This window comes from Prunus dulcis, chromosome 2, assembly GCF_902201215.1.
Source record: "Prunus dulcis chromosome 2, ALMONDv2, whole genome shotgun sequence".
In the NCBI taxonomy this organism is placed as follows: Eukaryota; Viridiplantae; Streptophyta; class Magnoliopsida; order Rosales; family Rosaceae; genus Prunus; species Prunus dulcis.
This window is the reverse complement of record NC_047651.1, coordinates 13279584-13299832: the sequence shown is the minus strand read 5'-3', so window position 1 is coordinate 13299832 and position 20249 is coordinate 13279584. Positions and strand designations below refer to the sequence as shown.

Sequence of the window (20249 nt, the reverse complement as noted above, 5' to 3'; positions counted from 1 at the left end):
TAAATTTAGAGAGAAAAAGTTTGAGAGAGAGAGAGAGTCAAAGTTGAAGTATAAGAAAAACATGTGCTAGGTTGGATTGGGTTTAGGGTCAGAATTCATTTACTTGGCTCAAAACCTTGAGAGAAGAAGATGTTCATGGATGATGCATGTAACAGCTTGTTGTTTATCCAATTACCAAATTAATTTGGAAGGTTGGCTATACTTGTAAGACAACACAACTCCTAATCACAATTATCAAAAACATGATTTCTTCACTTATCGGGTAATTAATTAACTAATTACCAGTCAACATTGAGTGTGAATTTTACATACACCAATAGTTGTCAATCATTAATACACCGTGGTAAATTTGAATTGTTAATTTTTGGATATCTTCTATTTGACTTTCTAATGTACAGCGCAAACACTGTGTCTTTAATCTTCAATCATTAGGTGAGGGAAAATCTGGTTTTAAGTCTTGACATATATTATCCTATCTTGTAGTTGGGATTTTGCTTGTAATTATGGGTTGGGTTTAAGATTTACCACCTTAGAGGAGATGTTAATGCACCACTAATTATAGGCGCGTGGTTGAGCATAACTTTGCTTGGGAATTGGATGGAGCAAATTAAATCTCCTGCCTTGTGGGGGCAAAGCCAAAGCATATGGGCTTTTTGGAAGGATTTCAATATCCATTTGTTTTTTTATTGCTAAACAATATTTAAATTGATATTGGGTTTCATCACTATTTATATTTTATTTGGTATTTACAGTTATTATTGGAATAAAAAATTATTTCTTCCAATCGGAAAAGTATTCATCCAATATTATAGGATCTAAACCAGTCTTATCATTATTGGATTAAAATCTGGAGAATATTATTGTATCATAGAATAGTATACAAAAACAAACGGCGCAGTGTGGAATTCTGTGTGTTTTTTTTTTTTTCTTGTTTCTAGTTATTTTTTCATTTTTCATGGAAATTAGGTTTTTAATGGAAAGCAAAAAAATGGAAGAAACTAATTTGGGAATTTGGTTTCGCACATGGGGTGACACACTGGAAAAAGTGGTTCAAAATCTTCCTTTTCCACCTAAGTGTACCAAGGTTTGATTCATGTTACAGGTATGAGACAATCTTGAGGCAACCCAATATGATACTCCCCCCTTCCCTTTCTTAGAGAATAATGAAAAAAAAAAAAAAAAGGATTTTGGTTTATAAAAACAAGAGTTACCAAAAATTCTTCTCTTTATACTCCTATCGGTGTCATATGGTACAACACAAACCTATGAAAATAGCATGTCCTGAAAATAATGTTTTTATTTTCTCATTCATTCATTCTTTTCTTATCTAATTATAGAACTAATGAGCCATATTGAGAAAGGGATTTGGTGATGAAGAAAAGAAAAAAGAAAAAGGAAATTAAAGGTGAGATGCCCTTATCTTTTGATTGGGAATTTTGAATGAGAGGGAAGGAGTTTAGTTTAGAGGGGGAATGTATCCCTTTACTCCACTTTCTTTTTTTTGTTCAAGACTGAACAAATTTGAAATGAAAGATACATATTCTGGTGAATCTTAGTGTTTTACCTAAACTACCTTTATCTGAATTTTTAAAACTGAATTGTTATATACATTACAAAGGTCGAGTGTCTGTCAAGATCATTCAATTTAGTGACCTTTGTCTTTATTTTGTAAAAGAATATTTCAAGTTCATATCACACTATATTTTGATGGAAGGATGACGCTATTTATAATGTAATTCAAAATTTGTATATATGTTAAAGCTCGGATCGTCTCCTAAAATTATAATTTTCCAACAAAAAAAGAAATTAAAAAAAAAAGTTGTATCGTTCAGACCCAGAAATCCCTATTCTTAAACTTCAAATTAAAAGTGAGCCCATACATATTTGAATCATTTGCTTTATTTCCTTTTCTTGAACGTCCATTCAAGATTTTAAATTAAAAGTAAAAGCAAAGACTAGAGAGGGACAAGGGACTTTGAACCTTGGGGCTCTGGCTTGAGCTTGAATTGAACCTTCTGTTTGTGGTGTGTGTTTTGGCCACCAAACTCAGTACGCGTTTGACCCATTTTGTATGCGGACTTAACCTGCATTTTAATGCCTATTGCATCCTTTGTCAATGGTACAGGTCAGACGGCAAGGATTTTGATGGTTCAAAGTCTTTGCTTGTACTTAATACTACACGTGTCCTTATGAGTTTCTGAAACTTCCATTGCTTTTCTCATATCAAGTTTACAATTAGTTGAAAATGCCTTTTAGAATATTTAATAACTTAATAATTCTATACCGAAGGCTTTTTTGGTCGATCGATCCCCTTATCGGTACAATTTTATTTCTCTTGTATTATCTTGTTTAAATAATACTTAGAAATCAGGGAGAATGAATTGGAATTGGATCAACTATTTCCCTAATCAATTTCTAATTCTTGAACTTTCAAATATTGGATTACATATTGTGATGAGCTCGCTACAAAATATTAAGTGATTTACGTCGAATGAGTAGCGTCGTATAAAGCAGCATATATACTTTTTTATTCTATACGTGTTAGTGATCTACAAACAATTAACAATTTGAATCATTCCAATACCATGTGTTAGTTTTTTCTTTTTTAAATCAATACCATGTGTTAATTTACACATGAAAAATTAGGAAGATGAATAATTACAATACACATCCCAACTCATTTCATGTTAGAAAAGAACACAATTAGTTGAAAGTGAAGATGAATTATCTATTGAGTAAATACATAACTACGTGAAAATATGATCATTATTTTACTTTTTGTTTCTAAATTTTGAAATATAATTGGTAGTTGAAAAAGGTGAAAATAGTAATTGTGATAGTTTTACATGCCCAATGTAGAGCAAAGACCTATTCGTTATAGAGAGCAAGAACAAATAGATAAAGTTTCAAATGTCGCCATCTCATTATTTTCAGATAATACAAGACAACGCAATTGAATATATGACTAGTCACTTTTGTGCGCCGCATATATTTAAGAGACCTTACCCTTTGATGAAAGAGGAATGCTATATTTACTCTCTCTTTCAGACTAGTACCCAAAATGTCCAATTTCAAGATTATTCATGAAAAGTTTAATCAAATTGAAAATCATATAGTCATTTTATTATCATTGTGATCATTTCAATGTTTAATCGAAGTACCGTTGGTCTTAAAAATTAAGGCTCTTTCTTGTAGATCCAGATGCAACCAAAATCTGGTTTCGGTTACGAGTTTTGTTTTAGACAATCCTTTATGCGCGAGTGTTTATTATTGTATAATTTTAATTACGAGTTTTGTTTTAAACAGTCATGCATATGCGCACTGACGGATCTAAGAATTTTTTAACGGATGTGCAATTTTAAAAGGCTAAAAACTCTTTGTAGATTGAACATTTAAAGCTTTTTACCTAGATTGAACATCTAAAGCTTTTTACTTAGATTGATCTTAGGTACCTTTATTCATTCATATCATACATGAAAAATTATTTTATGTAAAAATATTGACTAAGTATGAAAAATAGTTTTTCGAAATAATCATGTTCTCAAGATAATTTTTTGCGGCTTTTATTCCTTACACATCAAATAAGAAAACTTGATTTTATGGGATTTTATTATAAAGTATATATTGACTTAATGAGCCATCATTTTTGCATATTTTGCACTAAAACCGATTTTTCATATTTTGATTTGGTGAGAATTTGATTTTTTAGTATTTTTATTTGAATTCAAATGGAGGATACTTCCTTATTTACATTGTAAACTTAAGTAAATTGATAAATATATTATGTACCTCTTTACGTTTTAATAGATCCGCCACTACATACGTGTATGAATAATTATCAATTATTGATGTATTTAGATAATTTTTTGCAATGTGTGAATAACCGTGTTAAATATTTACTTTTAAATATTAGTAAAAATCAAAGTCGTCGTTGTAAAAGGGTTGACTTAAATTCTATTCGACAATGACCTCCACCATCTAATCAAGGCTATAGAGCACCCAACTCACCTTTTAGAAATCCCTAAAAGCAATGCAACTTTTTTGAGCATGTTAAACTTTTCTAGTGCATAATATATATATATATATATATATATATATATATGTAGGGACTGGGTCGCATTCTGGTAGTAACCCACAAAACCATTTGCCATTAATTTAATTAAACAACACTTGTAGGTGCTTGCTTAAGTAAGGGAACGTACAACCGCCCCATTGAAAAAAACAAATGGTACCCAAATCTTTGAAATTAGTAATAATGACAAAAAAGCATACTACTTTGAGTCTTTGATTTCAACTCTAAAATTAATTGATAATGAGGCGAGTGGTTGTTTACCCTAGTGGTTGAAGTTTTTATTTGCAAATCCCATGGCATCAGTTCTAATCCCCTTGTGGGTGCCCCTTCCCCTTAGAATAGACTATTGATCGAAATAAAATAATAAAAAATGATAATGAGGGAGTGACATCCTTATAAGCTCTTATAAAATTTCTTAACTTTCTAATGTGGGACAAATTATCACATCCTTACATGACCCTTTATGTCTATAGAGCAAAATTTCAAGCCTAACCTGTGAACAATTTAACTTAGTGACCTAGAGCACGCATGATTGTTAGACTTTAAACGTGAGTAAACTTGGCTCTGATACCATAAAAGATGTTGAGATTTCAACCCCAAAACTAATTGGTAATTGGGGAAGTGCCCAAACTCTTATGCTTACAATGTTTCTTAACTTTCTAAATTGGGATAATTCTTCACATCCTCATAACTTCTCCACTTAAAAACAAGAGTAGATGTGTGTGAACTAATAAAATCAACTTCGGTCAAGTTTTAGGATGTGTTTGCTGGGGAATATGTATTTTTTTTAAACCCATTTCTTTACAAATTGGAAAAAAGTCACTTTTGGTCTTTATAGTTTGCCGGATTTTTCACTTTAGTCCATGTAGTTTTAATTTTGTCAATTTAACTCCTATACTTTGATTTGATATCAATTCAAGGGCACATCCAAATTTCCATCCAAAATACCCATTCATGTAAGAGACACATGTTTATTATGTCAAGAAATTCTATGAAAATTTAGACATGTCCTTAAATTTCAATAAAATCAAACTACATAAGTCAAATTGCCAAAGTTAAAACCACAAGGACGAAAGTAAAAATTTCATCAAACTACAGGGAGGAAAAAGTGACTTTTTGCTTTACAAATTTAACAACGGGTAAAAATACTCCCTACATAAATAGACCCTAAATCTAGTAAGTATCACTCGCCTTGACAACATTTGAGTGGTATTCTTTAGCTTCACTACCAATCATATATCGATGTTCTTATTAAATGAAGGATTTGACGGTATTGATTAATAATGAGGTTAACTATATACATCACACACAATTAGTATAAAGACCACAATATTATAATTTTGCAAATAAACTATAGACTAAATCCTAGGTCAACCAAACCAATATTAATTTGGTTTTCTTAATAAATAAAAAAACCAATATTAATTTGGATAGATTCATTTGAAGGGTTCTCTGTGTTTGCGTGGTGTTCTTTAATTAAAGAGGTTTTGGCTACACGATTTTGAAAGTCAAAATTCCAAGAATAATGTAATAAACTCAGCCTTCTCAAATATATATATTTTCTGTTTTTTTTTTCTCTGAACATAAAAGGAGAATGACGAGAATTGTACTTTGCTAGTATAGTGAGTATTGTTCTTATCCATTTCCATCCCTCTAGGCTCCAGTCTTGCATAAGACTATTTCCTGTATAATATGCAAAAAAAATATGTGGTGCCAGCGACACGGTGAGACTAGGTATTCAAAATAACAAAACATAATCAATTCCAAAAAGGAAAATGCCAAAATGGGAAGATCAAACGTATGTTATTTTGTTGGTTGCCTCTTCTACATAGCCAACCATTGTTTCTCATTTTCAAAAGGATTTTTATCACAAATGGTCCCTTAGGTTTGCAAAATTATCACATTTCGTCTCTAACATTTTTTTGTGACACCAATAGTAGGTTACCCTCCACACATCAAAATGGTCTCTGCCGTTAGCTTCCATCAAATTTTCTGTTATGTAGCTGACGTGGCACGTGTGTGGAGCCCGCACATCCAATAATATACATCCATGTGGCTTTAAATAAAATATATTATATTTTAAATATTTTAAAACTTAAAATCCAAAAAACAAAGAAGACCTATATCTTCCTTTGGCCGCGCCTCCTACCCACCCTCGCAGACCTACTCTGCCTCTCTCTCCCTCCTTTTCCTCCCTTCTCTTTCTCTCTCTCCCTCATCTTCCTTGATTTTTATAGGCTAATCTACTATAGCTTGATGTAGTTTCTGCATCAGGAAGTTTCTGCGTCTACCATAGCTTGATGAAATAAACGCTTGGGTCCTTTTTTGTTTGACCAAAACCTGCAAATCAATGAAACCCACAACCAAGGAAGATCATTTGCTTCAGTTTTTAAAATAGAAGCTAATTATTTTTGTTGAATTTCTGCACTCGTTTTTACCCAGAATCTGTCTCTGCAGCATTGGAACCAAGATTGGGCTTGGCATAGTTGCAGTACACTTGGGTCCTTTTTTGTTTGACCAAAACCTACAAATCAATGAAACCCACAACCAAGGAAGATGAGGGAGAGAGGGAGAGAGGAGGGAGGAAGAGGAGGGAGAGAGAGGCAAAGAGTGGGTCTGCGAGGGTTGGAGGAGCTGGCAGAGAGGGAGAACGTACAGTTTTTTTTTTTTAAATTTATTTATTTTAAGTTTTAAAATATTTAAAATGTAATATATTTTATTTAAAGCCACGTGGATGTATACTATTGGATTTGTGGGCTCCACACACGTGCCACATCAGCTACTTAATAGAAAATTTGACGGAAGCTAACGGCAGAGACCATTTTGATGTATGAAGGATAACCTTAAGGACCATTAGTGTCACAAAAAAAGTTAAGGACGAAATGCGATAATTTTGTAAACCTAAGGGACCATTTGTGATAAAAAGCCTTTTCAAAAAATGGCATGCTCTTACGACCGAAGGTTTCCTGCACGAGGCTTGTAGCTCAAATGGTTAAGAGTATTATCTTTATATTCTAGATTTTAGGTTCGGTTCCCCCTTCCTTCAATTTCGCTTGCGGGAAAAAAAAAAAAAAAAAACAATAGTTTCCCACCTTGGGCAGAGTCAAAATTTAATATATGGGACAAACACAAAATTTAATTATATAATTGTTTTCGCTTGAGTAATTTTTACCTATAAGAGATGCAATTTTTTTTTTCCCAGTAATATATTACAAATTTCCTAATATATATTAATATTGAAATGGACATTTGCCAACCATTTAGTGGTTGAGGGGTGATAAGCTGAATTATATCAATTGTTCATCACATAATATATATGGAAATATTTTTATTCATCACTTTAACCGAAGGTGTATGCTCACCACCCTTCTTAACACTTGACACGTGTCCATAAGCATAACCATGATTAACTTTTCATTTTAATTTATATAATCATGGTTATATTTATGGACACGAGTCAAGTATTGAGAAGGATGATGAGCATACATCTTGGGTTAAAGAGATGAGCAAAAATGCTCCCAATATATATTGGGGGGTGGGGGGAAGGGCAATGCCACTTTTGACTTAGGGCTGGCTCTGGTTGTGTCCCCAATAAGTTTATAACATTTATTTCTCTGTTTTAAAGGAAAATATTCAAAAAAAGTTTAAGAATTTAGGTTGTAGTTTGATGATGCTCATGCATGTTCTTAAACAAAAATAATGGATTAGTCGGAGCTGCATATAATTTAACATTTGTGCGAAGAGTAAAGAAACAACCAATATTTTTAAGTTCCTTTTATTTATGTCTTAACAACAAAGACGTCTTTAAGAGTACATCACTCACCGAAAATGTTGAACCTTGGGTTATAAATATATTTTGTATGAGTCTTTTCAACTATTACTAATTGGTTTTAGATTGGATGCTAAAATTATATTATAGTACACAATATTTAATCCACATATTTGGTCAAATGAAAAAAATGTGCTCCATGTGACTTAATATAGATTGCCAACGTACTTGACTTAAGTGACTTATGTAGTAACATGTTCATACTATGGCCGCATTCCGAATGTTGAGCCTTGTGTTACAAAATAGGTTGCTATGACCCTCCCTACCATTCGCCAATTAATTTTGGATTCGATGATCTAACTACTACAATCTTTAATGAATAACTAAAACTAAAAAGAGTTGAATCCCATAGGGTTATCCCAAGTGGCGAGGTTGGGGGTTTCAATGCAAAAAAGTTGAACCATTGTAACCGCCTAATCCTATTAGGGGTGACTTCGAGCCGGTTCGGGGTTAGGTATGGCAATATATTCTCATCTCCGTCCCCATCCATATCCCCATTGGGAGGCTATCTCTCAAACCCACCCGAATCTCAACTTTATAATAAAAATAAAAATAATTGATTATCCTACATTATAACACCAATGTTACCTTTTTTTTCATTGAACTACCATTATAACACATTTTAACACTCATTTCACCTTAAACTATTATTCAACTCAATTATATTCAATTGAATTATAAAATTCAACTCAACTACTCACAATCATCTCAATTCAATTTGACACAACTAAATAAATATTATATTATAACCATACATGGTTATATTATACTATATACTACCTGAAAATAATAAATCACTTATGGGATTGGGTTCAAATATGGGGACAACAATACCATCCCTGGCCTACCTTTGACTAGGGATTTTTAAAATTTGGGGACCCGACTAGAATTTTGGCCATCCCTAAATCCTATCATAGTTCCTCACCCACCCTCACCATTTGGGGTAACCCCAATACAAAAATTTGATTCATTTCAATGGTAAACCGAGGACTTCATTGAGATTGAAATTTAAATAAACAAAGCCTAATAGCATTCATTATTAAACTACAAGACTAGAACCTTCTCAACTATTGAGATGTTGAGTGTTTATCTTGATTGTGTCAAATTCAACCATTAAATGAAAACTTTAAATTTGTTTTTTTTGATTAAAAGTGATAGTAATTTTATTGATAACACAGAAAAAAAGTACATACTAGCCACAATGCTAAATATGAGTACAACATCTCTAGTGACCAAACACAAAAATAAATTGGTTTGATTTGGAGAGAATTACGCATGCCAGAAAAACGTAAAATCTCCAATTCGGCATACAAAAGCACCTGTACTCAGACCTACAATACAGATCCACCAACAACAACAGTAACGGCAAATTCGCATCGAAAAGTCGAACAATAAATACAAACATCAGCAAACTCCTAATGAGTTTCTGAGAATTATTACACTAAAATAAACACATAAACAAGGACATCGCACCACATCTTTTCCAGCAAACCAAAAGACTTGTAGCATCAACATGGCTTAACCTCTTATTTGCATAGGTAAAACCCGATCCCACACGAACCAGCAATAATCACTTTTCCAACTCCAAACACTGAACTTGAGAAAAATTCATGTGAGTGGACCAAAAGCTGCAACAAAATCATGGCATCAAGGTTGGATTGCAATACTTGCTTGAAAAACACAACGAAAAAACAAAGCAAAAAACTTGGTCGACAACATCACATAGCAACCATCCCAACAACAACAAGACACATCCAAGAACAAAAAAAGTCACCAAGGACCTACAGCAGAAAACACTCAAATAAACAAACGAAAGACGAGATCCAGATAGATTTAGGCAAAAGGACCCAAGATCCAAATAAATCTGGGGAGAGAAGAAGAGAGGGGAAGAAAACTAGGAAAGGAGAAAGGGAGAGGGGGAGAGAAAGATGGAAGATGAGGAAGCCACCGACTCCTAAGGGGGTCACGACCCGATTCGAAAATAAGGAATAGTCCCGAATCAAGGTGTGAGTCATACCATAGTCATAAAAATAAAATCCTACAACCATGATATGATGGGAAAAAGAGCCACAAATAAATACAAATTTACTTAACAACACAGAATCAGAGTCGCAGTAACTTGTAGTTAATTACACACTAAGATCTTTATCAAACCGTTGACTACTTACAAAAGTTAATTACACAAATCAACAACAAAAGCCTAGTAGCTTGGTTGAAACCCCTTCCTCAAACTTCGCTTTGAATCATGCACAATCTATTTGGGTATGAGGATTCTAATGCCCAGTAGAGTACCGTCAAACTCCTCAAGGTCAACTATCGCAGTTAATCAAAGTGTCATGCATCAAACAACACAAGATACAGAAATTATGCAACCATATCAGATAAATAAATTTGCATATGCAGTGATGCCATGACCTCACTCCCTTCTAATCCCACTAATTCATACCTTAAGGCAACAAGCATGCATGTCCCATACCATGCGTTTGACCAATGTGGCTCTGAATACCCTAAAATATGAACTAGCGCTCATCTATCCCTTAACCCAGTTTTCTTTTGCTTACGAATTTCTCAACTTTCACTTTTCATTAGAGGCCCTGCTCCCATCACCTCATTATATTCAAGCCCTGCTCCCGTCACTTGAATTTATTCCCCATTTTTACTCACTTAGATATATCTAAGGTCTTCTCCCACCCCTTAGATATACGTCAAACGACACACACACCCTTAACACCAATGTATTTATGATGCATATGTAATGCAGCGCAAACATCATTTAGCTCTGCTGAATAATAATATAGATAACAACAATAATATATACCACACGCCACCACTCGCCAGAACCGCGAGTTGGCTTGTTTCCGGTTACTGTTTATCGTCTTCAAAAAATCCTACAACTTCCCCTGTTTTTCCAAATTAAATCTTAGACTTTGTGAGACATTTTGACCTAGCAAACCTTAACGGAAATGGGCAAACTTGTAGTGATTTCGAAGCTTAATATCTCTAGTTTGTAACCCAACAAACCACACTCAAAACAGAGCTAAATCAAAGGAGAAAACTTGCTCCAAAGTTGGACTCGTTGCTGGTTTTTCTGCAGAAAACAGATTTTTTTCCAAATTTTACACATGTGTTTGACGTATCAAAACTCAACCAAATTTGAAGAAACTAATTGTGTTTTGTTCCTCGCCAAGTCTAGTTTAAAACCCGATAAATGACTTCCTTAAACACTCAAAGAATTAGGAGAAAAAGAGAGCTAAAGTGAGGCTCGCAGACTGCAAATTTCCAGATTTGGTTCAAAGTTGTTTCCAACCATTCTAACATCTCCAGATTGTTCCTAAGGCTGTCAAAACTCTTCTAAACTTCATGCCTATCATAGAACTCATCAAAAACCCAAAATGAAACCAAAATCAACAATACCCACACTTGAAAAATTGCTCTATCCACCCAACCCGAAAATAGAAATTCAACCTCTTCCAATTCAATTTTCTCATCTCTCAAATGACTCAAAATACTCTTTAAGGAACTAGAAACACACAAACACCAAGTTAAAAAAATCACAAATTCGAAATTGACTCACCTTATAGATTTTTTCTTCTCTTCCTCCTATTCTCCATTCTTTTCCTCACCCAAATTTCATTTCCTTCATCCCCAATCTTATCTTAGTTTAAGAAACTAATATCTTTAGCCTAGACTAGGTGACTCACCTCCAATAGATGAACAACTCATCCCAAAATCAGATTTTTTTGAAGAGAAAGAGGGAAGGGGGGAAGAATGGAGGGAAGAACAAAAGCTTACTTACACGTTGCCTCTCTTTTTTTTCTTCTTTTTTTTAATAGAATAAAATTTTAAACTCATAATTAAGTTAAAATAAATCTTTTTTTTTAATTATTATTAAATCTTTTTTTTTTCCCTAGATGTTACAGCGGGGGGGAGGAGGGCGGATTTGAACCGGTGCCATTGGGTTTGCAAACAAACACCTTTACCACTATGGTAAACAACCACTGGCATTAATACAATTTATTAGCCCCTGGGCCTTCTTCTAACCAATTAAAAAGGAAATTATTTGTGTAAAGCAAAACAGCGAAGAGCATGAGCCACATTGTTACACTATCTAAGTCGAAATCGAATTTCCTTTCAAGAAACTACATAAACAAGTCTCTCACATATGCCGAAATAGTCACCTCATTGTCATTTTTACTCGTTTATATTTATTTTATGGTCATGTTTTGGTTTATAAGAGCATTTCCACAGGGAGGCCCCAACCCTCGTAAGAGGCCCCCCAGGGCCCCAAATGTGTTTCCAGCGCCCAAGTCTTGCCAGGGCAAGAGCTGGGCTCTACCAACCTGGGCAAATTCAAAGGCAAGATTTGCATGGGCTGCTGTCAGGGCAAGTTGACTTAATGCTGACGTTAACAACCAATTTAAATATATAAAAATTGAAAAAAATAAGGAAAAAAAAACCAAAAATTTCAGAATTTTTTTAATAAATGCCTAGCCATATTCTTCACTTCCTATACCAAAACTCTATATAAATTCATCTCCTCATATCTCATGTGAATAGTAGTTGCCTTTAGGTTTTATGGTAATGGGTGAAAAACCAACAAACAAATTGCTAGACATATACTATTCATGTGAATAGTAACAGTCTTTATCTCTCCTTACTTTTTGTCATAACAAGTGAGTGAAAATGTTATAAATAGATGAAAGTAATAAAATCTACAATATGCTCAAGCAGCCCTTTGATGGACGAAGAGCAGGCCAGGATATATAAAACCGCTAATTAAGTTGAATTTTAATCATGCTCATTTTAGTCCATTGTTTCTTCGGGTCAACTACTCATGTTTCTTTAAAAGCTGACATTCCGCAAAATATTATTTTAATCATAGGAAGCTGAAGATATCAAAGTTTTTTAGTTTTCTCTCATTAATGATAATAACCAATTAGTTACATAGCCAATTCGGAAAAGATAAACAATGTCACCAGTCAAAACAAAAGGATAAACACGATCATGAGAAATGGCTAATCCTCTGTGTGTGTATATATATAGCTTCAATTTAGGGATATTTTTGCAGGATTCATTATCTCTGTAAAAGAATCACTTGAATTTGATATCATTTGACCACTCAATTAAATTATTGAAATTTTAGTATTTTCTTGAAGTACCGTGTTCGTTGATTTTCAATAACACAATTAGATGTCTAAATGGTTTCTGATTTGTCTAATTTTTTTGTAAAGATGATCTATGAATAAAGACTTAAAAAATAGATGGTTTTGATTGTTGGGAAAAAAAATTAGTATGAAACCCTAGAGGGCGTCCCTCAAATAAAATTATTTGAGAGATCTCTCAATAGAAAGGAAAAGTATAATGCATGCGGTATTTATCGATAAAGCCTATAAAGTCTCATTCTCAAGCCTTTTACAAAGACCATTGGATGAGTGATTATGCTTACTCTAAGTGTTAGAACTCAAGATCCCACATTGGAAAAATTATATATCTTAGGATGGTTTAAGAGCTCTTGGTAGATGAGTGAAGTCACCTCAAATCACGAAAATAGCTACCACCAGAGCAGCAATGGCGGACTTAGAGAGGCGCAAGATGCACCTCCCTTCGCCAGAAAACATGTTGGAGGTGTCAAAGTTTGCTTCTATGGTCTGCCTTGGAGCTGCCCGCCAAGTGCTCGTGGAAATGCCGCAGTGCAGCTTCTATTTTGCGTTTCTATGCTGCGCACAGGCATATTGCCAATTTTTTATTTTTATTTTAATAATTTTAAAAAGCTCGTGGTTAAAACGACGTCTTGGTCAAGGGCAAAAAAAATAAAAATTTGCTGCAATCAATGTATACAACGGAAGGGAAGGAGTCCTCTTGCAAGATATTAACAACCATATAAATTAATTGAAGGCCCGATCCCAAATCCTTAAAACTTGAATAGCCTCTTCTCTTCCTTGCTGTAGTGCAGACCTAATCCAAGGTGAAGAGGCTCTCACACCAATAGGGGTGGGCATGAGTTGCTTCTCACTCCAAATCGGAATTAGAACCATTACTATTCATCCTGTCTAGTTCGGTCCAGTTTTTTATAAAAAAAATTATTCATTTCGGTTTGCTCATAATTTAGTTTGATTTTCGGTTTTTTCGATTTTTGGGATCGGAAGAAATTTTTTTTTGTACAAAACCCACAAATGACCTAATTTTATGCAAAAGAAGTTGATTGAGTCTATAAAAGAGAGGTGATTTAGATTTGGGCTTGGGGAAAGATTAGTTATGGATTTAGAAATTTAGCATCGGGGTTAAATATTTTATTTAAAAAATTAAAAATGCACAGTTGGTACGGTCCAGTCCATTTTTTCGCAACAAGAATCGAAACTAGAATCGAACCAAACTGGTCCGGTTTGGGTTTTGGTCAACCCAACTTTTTTTGCCCAATTCGGAACAATTTTCTGATTTTCCGGTTTGAATGTCCACCACTACATGCCAATGCATCACTCCTTTTTTTTTTTTTTTTTTTCCTTTTTCCTTTTATAATATATTTGATAATTTTTTCCTTTATTTTTTATTATAATATATTTGTTATTATTTGTTTCTCATTTAGCTCCCTTTGTATTTGTATTATCAGTAGCAAACTTGAAGTGGCTGCGCGACACACGACTCGAGATATGCATTTTGATTTCTTTATTTAATTGATAATTTGATATGCATTTTAATTAGATTAATTTATACTAATTTTTGTTAGATTAATTGATGATTTGATATGAATTTTGGTAAATTATGAATGATAATAATATTGATTAAATTGTAAGGGTATTTAGTTGTCTAAACTTTTTAATGATATTTTAGCCTTTTAAATATTACATATTTCCTAAAAAATTCTTGGATCCACAGCTGCAGATCAGTATTGATAGAGAGGATCAACGAGAATGTTGGATATGGAAGCGTGCCCAAGAACTCTTAAACCATCCTAAAATATGCTATTTTTCCAATGTGTTATATTGAATCCAAACACTAAAGCATCACTATTCTCGATCCCCCTTATTCTAATCTAATACGTCCTCAAATTTAACAAGTTATTCTCCTCACATATTATAATTGCTTATGATAAAGTAGTGAGTTATAAAATGAAGTATAACAACAAAACTGAGGACATCTGTTGATATCGACCATAAAAAAAGACTTCTATTTATAAAGTGTAGATTGGAATTTGGGTAACTACCTGCCTTAAATTCTGAAGTATTTGTCATTAAGTGCTAGGTAAGATGGATTATGCATGATTCATAGGCACAAGTGATTAATACAATTTTATTCTACCCATAAATATTCTTAAACTTTATTTATTTATTTATCTCACTTGAATCAATAAACATACAAGATTCCAAAATATATTGAACCAGTTTCTGGCCGCTATGGAACTGGCCTTTTGATTAATTAATTCCATATATATTTTTAAATTCTCAATAATTATTCTCCCTTTTAATTAAGAGTCGAAACGACTGATTACGGCTAAGCTTCTTCTAATGAGATGATTTACAGATGAGTTGTTTGAATTAGTCACAAACGAGTAGTATAAACAATGGTAATCATGTTTTTTACATTATATGTTTCGTATTAGATTCAAATGAGGAACTCATTTATTTTGCAACTTATTTTTTGTTGAATAAAAATAATCAAATTAAATATTTATTTATTTTGCAACTTTGATATGGTCTAAACTGTCTTATATAAAGAAGTATTCAACAACGGTGCTGCAAAGATGGTCTTTATGCAATCTGAACAGTAATGATGCCGATGATTCAGCAACCAATGGTGTACTTCAAAAAGGCTGTATCTATATATATATTATTTTTTTAATTTTTTGGTTTTTTCTTTTTTAAAGAGTAAATTTAAACTGGAATTTGACCTTTGATAATTTTTTAACTACGATATAAAGAGTATTTAATTTGGAATTGAGTACTATAAAGATTGACCCAGCCCAAGTTCTGGGCCGACCCCACTAGACCCAATAGTTCTCAATTGATAGATGTTCAAGCTGGACCAAAATTAGATTGGGCAAGATGGATCAGATGCATGAACAAATTGTTGAGCAAAATAGAAGGGGAGAAGAGGTCATTCTACAGTAAGGGCCTTATATATGGCCCTTAGATACTGTTGGATTAGACTAATCAATTTGATTCAACGACTTATCAATTTGATTAAACAATTAAGAAATAAAACCTCAACTAAGGGCCATATATAAGGCCCTCACTAGAATTCTTGCTCAGACATTATACTTAACAATGTCTTTTGTATTTTAGTTACATGTGAATGTGAATGGTGAAGATGTTAGTAATACATATTCTGCTATTGGAACATAATTATTAATGGAGAGAAAACAAACAAAAAAGTGAGAGAAGTACTTCAACCCTATGGAGAAAACAATTGTACTATAGTAAAGTTGATCAAAATTACAAATCTTTAGGTTTACTGCAAAATTCTCATCTAATTGTCGTCATGGCACGATCGACATCTCTTTCTCTTTGGTATCACCATGCTCACCATCGTTTCCATCGTCACCATCGCTCTCGTCTTCATCATACTTGTAATCAGGAAGTGGTCCTTGGTCAGACTCGATGGCCTCCACATCCATCAATAGGTGCATGAAGTGTAGTTTTATTTGATCAATAGATTTTCCAGGAACAGATAAAGAAACTTTCTCCCACTCCCCTTTTTCAATGCATTCAATATTGTAGGTGGCTATGGCAATCTCGAAGGCTTTATTTTCTTCCCTTGTCCATTCATCAATGGCTCCTGCCATGGATAGTACTAGTTACTACAAACTCTGCAATCAAATTTTGAGGTGTTTAAGTATAAACAATGGAGGAGGCACGTCTGAGAGATTGAAAAGAAGCGTGATTCAGTACTGGTTTATATAGGAAAGTTTTGCTAATGCTTTGATTGTAAGATTCACAAGCAAAAGTACTTTATTTTACTTGTAAAAAAAGTATGTGAAATTGGTAAGTATTTATGTTTGTGTATCCTAGTATTTATAAGGCTGATACTGTGATCATGATATCTTTCTGAAAGGTTCAGTTTTATTTTTCAGATTAATACAAAAGGGGAATTCAAAATTCGGGTTGCTTTCAAATTTAGGAAAAGAAATATCACTTCATCAAAAGTAGTTTATTAAGTTTTTAGAATTTATATTACAAGGACAATTCAATGGGGGAGATAATAAAGAATGTGCTCTACGTTTGGTGGGTGAGACTGAACTGGACTATTTCAATTAAAATGGATAAGTTATGGTTGTTGTTTGGTGTGCTGGGACTGGACTTATTAAAATGGACAACAATCCAACATATTATGTCTTATAAGTCCCACATAAAGGGGTGAAGACTCATAAGTAGGCCTCATCATTTGGCCCGCGGGCTCATGGGCCGATGGGGGCCCGCCCGACCCATTGAAAAAAAAAGCCCGGCCCGGCCAGTTATGGGCTTCGGGCTAGGCTTGGGCTTGAGTGTCTGAAGCCCGGCCCAGCCCGTAGGCCCTGCCCGATTAAGCCCAAGAAAGCCAGGCCCGGCCTTGCCACAAAAGTCCGGCCCGTTATGCCCGCATACATATATAATTATGTATAAATAAGAGTTTAGGTTTAGGATTATATTACTTAAATCAAATATATAATTTGTTTAATTTCATTTACTTTTCTTTACTCATTCCTAGTTTATAATTTTGTGTCAATTGTTAATCCAACAATTATAATTGGATGATTAGCACACTAATCATATATATAAGATGGACAACATATCACATCACCAAATATAATCATATCACGAAACATAGTCGTACCACCAAATATAATCATGCTTTTCTTGAACACATCACCAAATATTTGCATATTTATTCATACCATCCTTTAAAAAAATATATTTTTGATACTTATTATTTTTTTAAATTATTTCTTAAAACATATTATGATCTAATTATGTAATAACCTAAAAAATAATACTTCATTTTATTATTTTTGTGGAAAATCTTATAAGTTGTGTGACTTTATTGGGTGTTTTATAAATTTGGTTTGAAGTGAAAATATTGGAATTAAGTGAGTTTAATCTCAAATTTGGACTAAAATGCCTTTATGATTAAGTTTATGATTTTTTTTTAATGAAGTAGGGCCCGTTTAGGCCCGGCCAGTTGGGCTTAGCCCGGCTCGGCCGGATGGGCTTTCTCAAGCCAGGCTCATGGGTCGGCCTTGGGCTTTGAATTTTCTAAAAAAACCCGGCCCGGCCTGCCCTGATATTTTCTCTCTCATCTTTAAAGCCCGACCCGACTCGGCCCAAGCCTATTAATTTTGGACCAGGCTAGCTTGGCTAGGCCCATTGACGAGCCCTACTCATAAGGACTGATTTACACTCAATTACAATCCAATTCAAGCCGGGCCACCAAACGAGGCCTTAGTTTAAAATACAACATTAACATCGAAAATATAAATAGAGAGTTGAATGAATTAACATTATATTGTTTGGTGAGGATATGTGGACTTTGTTAGTTTGTCTTCTTGTTCTTTGCTGAGGTTTAGACTTCTTATTTTTATTTTTTGGTTTTTTGTTTTTTTTATACAAACAATAACAAAGGAAGGCGAATTCATAATAGAAATTGCGGGGTTAACTCAAAATTATTGAAGACTGGTGTGTCAAATTAGGATTAACTCAAAATTACTTGAAGATCATGAGTCCCAAGCCCATTATGTTTTTATTCAGGCCCAATATCCAGAAAAAAGCATTTACTCAGGGGTAGTCTCGTATCAATGGCGATACACGCACAAACGCACACCACCTTCGGCTTCAATCTGGGTTCAACCAGAGCACAACAGCCACAACAAAACGCTTCCCTGTCCTGCGTTTTGGCTTCGCATTTTGCCGATTCCAGGTGCTCTCTCTCACTCCCATTAACAAAAATCTGATGAGCAATTTGTTGCATTAATTTCGCAATTCATTTCCCATATTCTCTCTCTCTCTCTCTCTCTCTCTCTCTGTTTGTGTATCCTAAATTTATTATGATATGTTTTCATGATTTTTATTCTTATCTCAATTATGCACTTACAGAATTTCAACCAGTAACATAGGAGAAAATGACCCAACTCCTTGATGAACTAAGATGGATCAAATCTTTTTTTTTTTTTTCCTTGTAATTTATAGATTTTTTGGGTTGTGCTGGAATTCCAAAAGAAAGCATGGAAGATTCTTATTCTGTTTGCAGTCCCAGAAGAATCCTGAGTGTATCAAAGAAGAGGAGGGCAACAGTGTCTTTTGTGGATTCAGATGATAAGGCTTCTGGGTTTCATGGCCCCAAACCTTCTGAAGTTTATGGCTTTGTTGGTTCCATCACAACTGTTGTGGCTACAGGTATATTTCATCTACCATCCTTCTTCCTTGAGAGATTTTAGAAAACAAAATTTTCTTTTAATATTTACTTTGGTATTTTTCTGTGAGCAGTTATTTTCTTGGTGTGGGCATATGTTCCAGAGTCTTGGCTACATTCCATTGGGATATTTTACTATCCCAGCAGGTCAGCTTGGTTTCTCTCATGTGTTTGCAAGTTTTTTTCAAAGATTTTGTTCATTTGGAACTTTGATAATGTTTTGTCATAGCTAGGGGAACTTAATGTTTGAATCAAAATAAGGTTACTTTGATTGGGAAAGAAAAAGTTTGGTCAGTGTTTCTTAATGGAAGAGTTTGTGGAGTGCGTTCTAACAAAATCAGCTATGGTAGTGAAAAAAGGGAAAAGAAAAGAAAATTGCTCTGGTGGTGATTTCTATGTGGTAATTTTGTTTTGTCCTTGAACACTTTTTGTTTTTGAAGTCTAACAGTCAAGGCCTTTGAACACTTTCAGTTAATCTTTGAATTTGTGTTACTATTTTCAGGTATTGGGCATTGGCAGTGCCAGCTTATGCTATGATGACAGTGGTATTAGCTTTGGGATTTTATTGTGGCGTCAACTTCATGTCCACTCCTCCCCCATCTTCCTTATATACTGTATATGGTGAGAGTTGATTGCCTCCCTCTTGTGATTAAAGTTTTGGATGTCTTGTTCAGGCTTCAAGTTCATTGTTTTGATAAGTTTTGCATAAACTTCCATTCTCTTCTGCAGATGAATTCAGCAGAGATCCTTTGAGCTCTGTTCCAATGGGGGGTGATGATCAGCCCATAGAACCTATATCCGATATCAGTATCGACAGAATCAACCGTTCGATGTTTAAATAACACAAGAACCCTTAGGGCATTGGAAACTTGTACATAACTTTTTTCTATTTTCCCAAGAATGGTTTTGAGTTTTGAAATGAATTGGTGACTTGGTTGAGCAAAAGGGGGTCCATAGCAGGAAAGAAAA

At 33.9% G+C, this 20249-nt stretch overlaps 1 protein-coding gene across 2 annotated transcripts; it reads left to right on the top strand.

Moving 5' to 3' along the window:
• The first annotated feature begins 18570 nt into the window (after nucleotides 1–18570).
• Nucleotides 18571–20225, top strand: LOC117618937 (phosphatidylinositol N-acetylglucosaminyltransferase subunit P-like). Of its 2 annotated transcripts, none has more exons than XM_034348715.1 (5): nucleotides 18571–18788; nucleotides 19119–19264; nucleotides 19355–19427; nucleotides 19783–19901; nucleotides 20010–20225. In XM_034348715.1, the coding sequence occupies exons 1-5, from the start codon at nucleotides 18667–18669 to the stop codon at nucleotides 20120–20122; spliced, it is 573 nt and encodes a 190-aa protein (XP_034204606.1). In that variant the 5' UTR covers nucleotides 18571–18666; the 3' UTR covers nucleotides 20123–20225. The 2 variants fall into 2 exon arrangements, with proteins under 2 accessions (XP_034204606.1, XP_034204607.1); XM_034348716.1 differs by having other exon boundaries at nucleotides 18599–18788; nucleotides 19058–19264.
• Nucleotides 20226–20249: the final 24 nt, after the last annotated feature.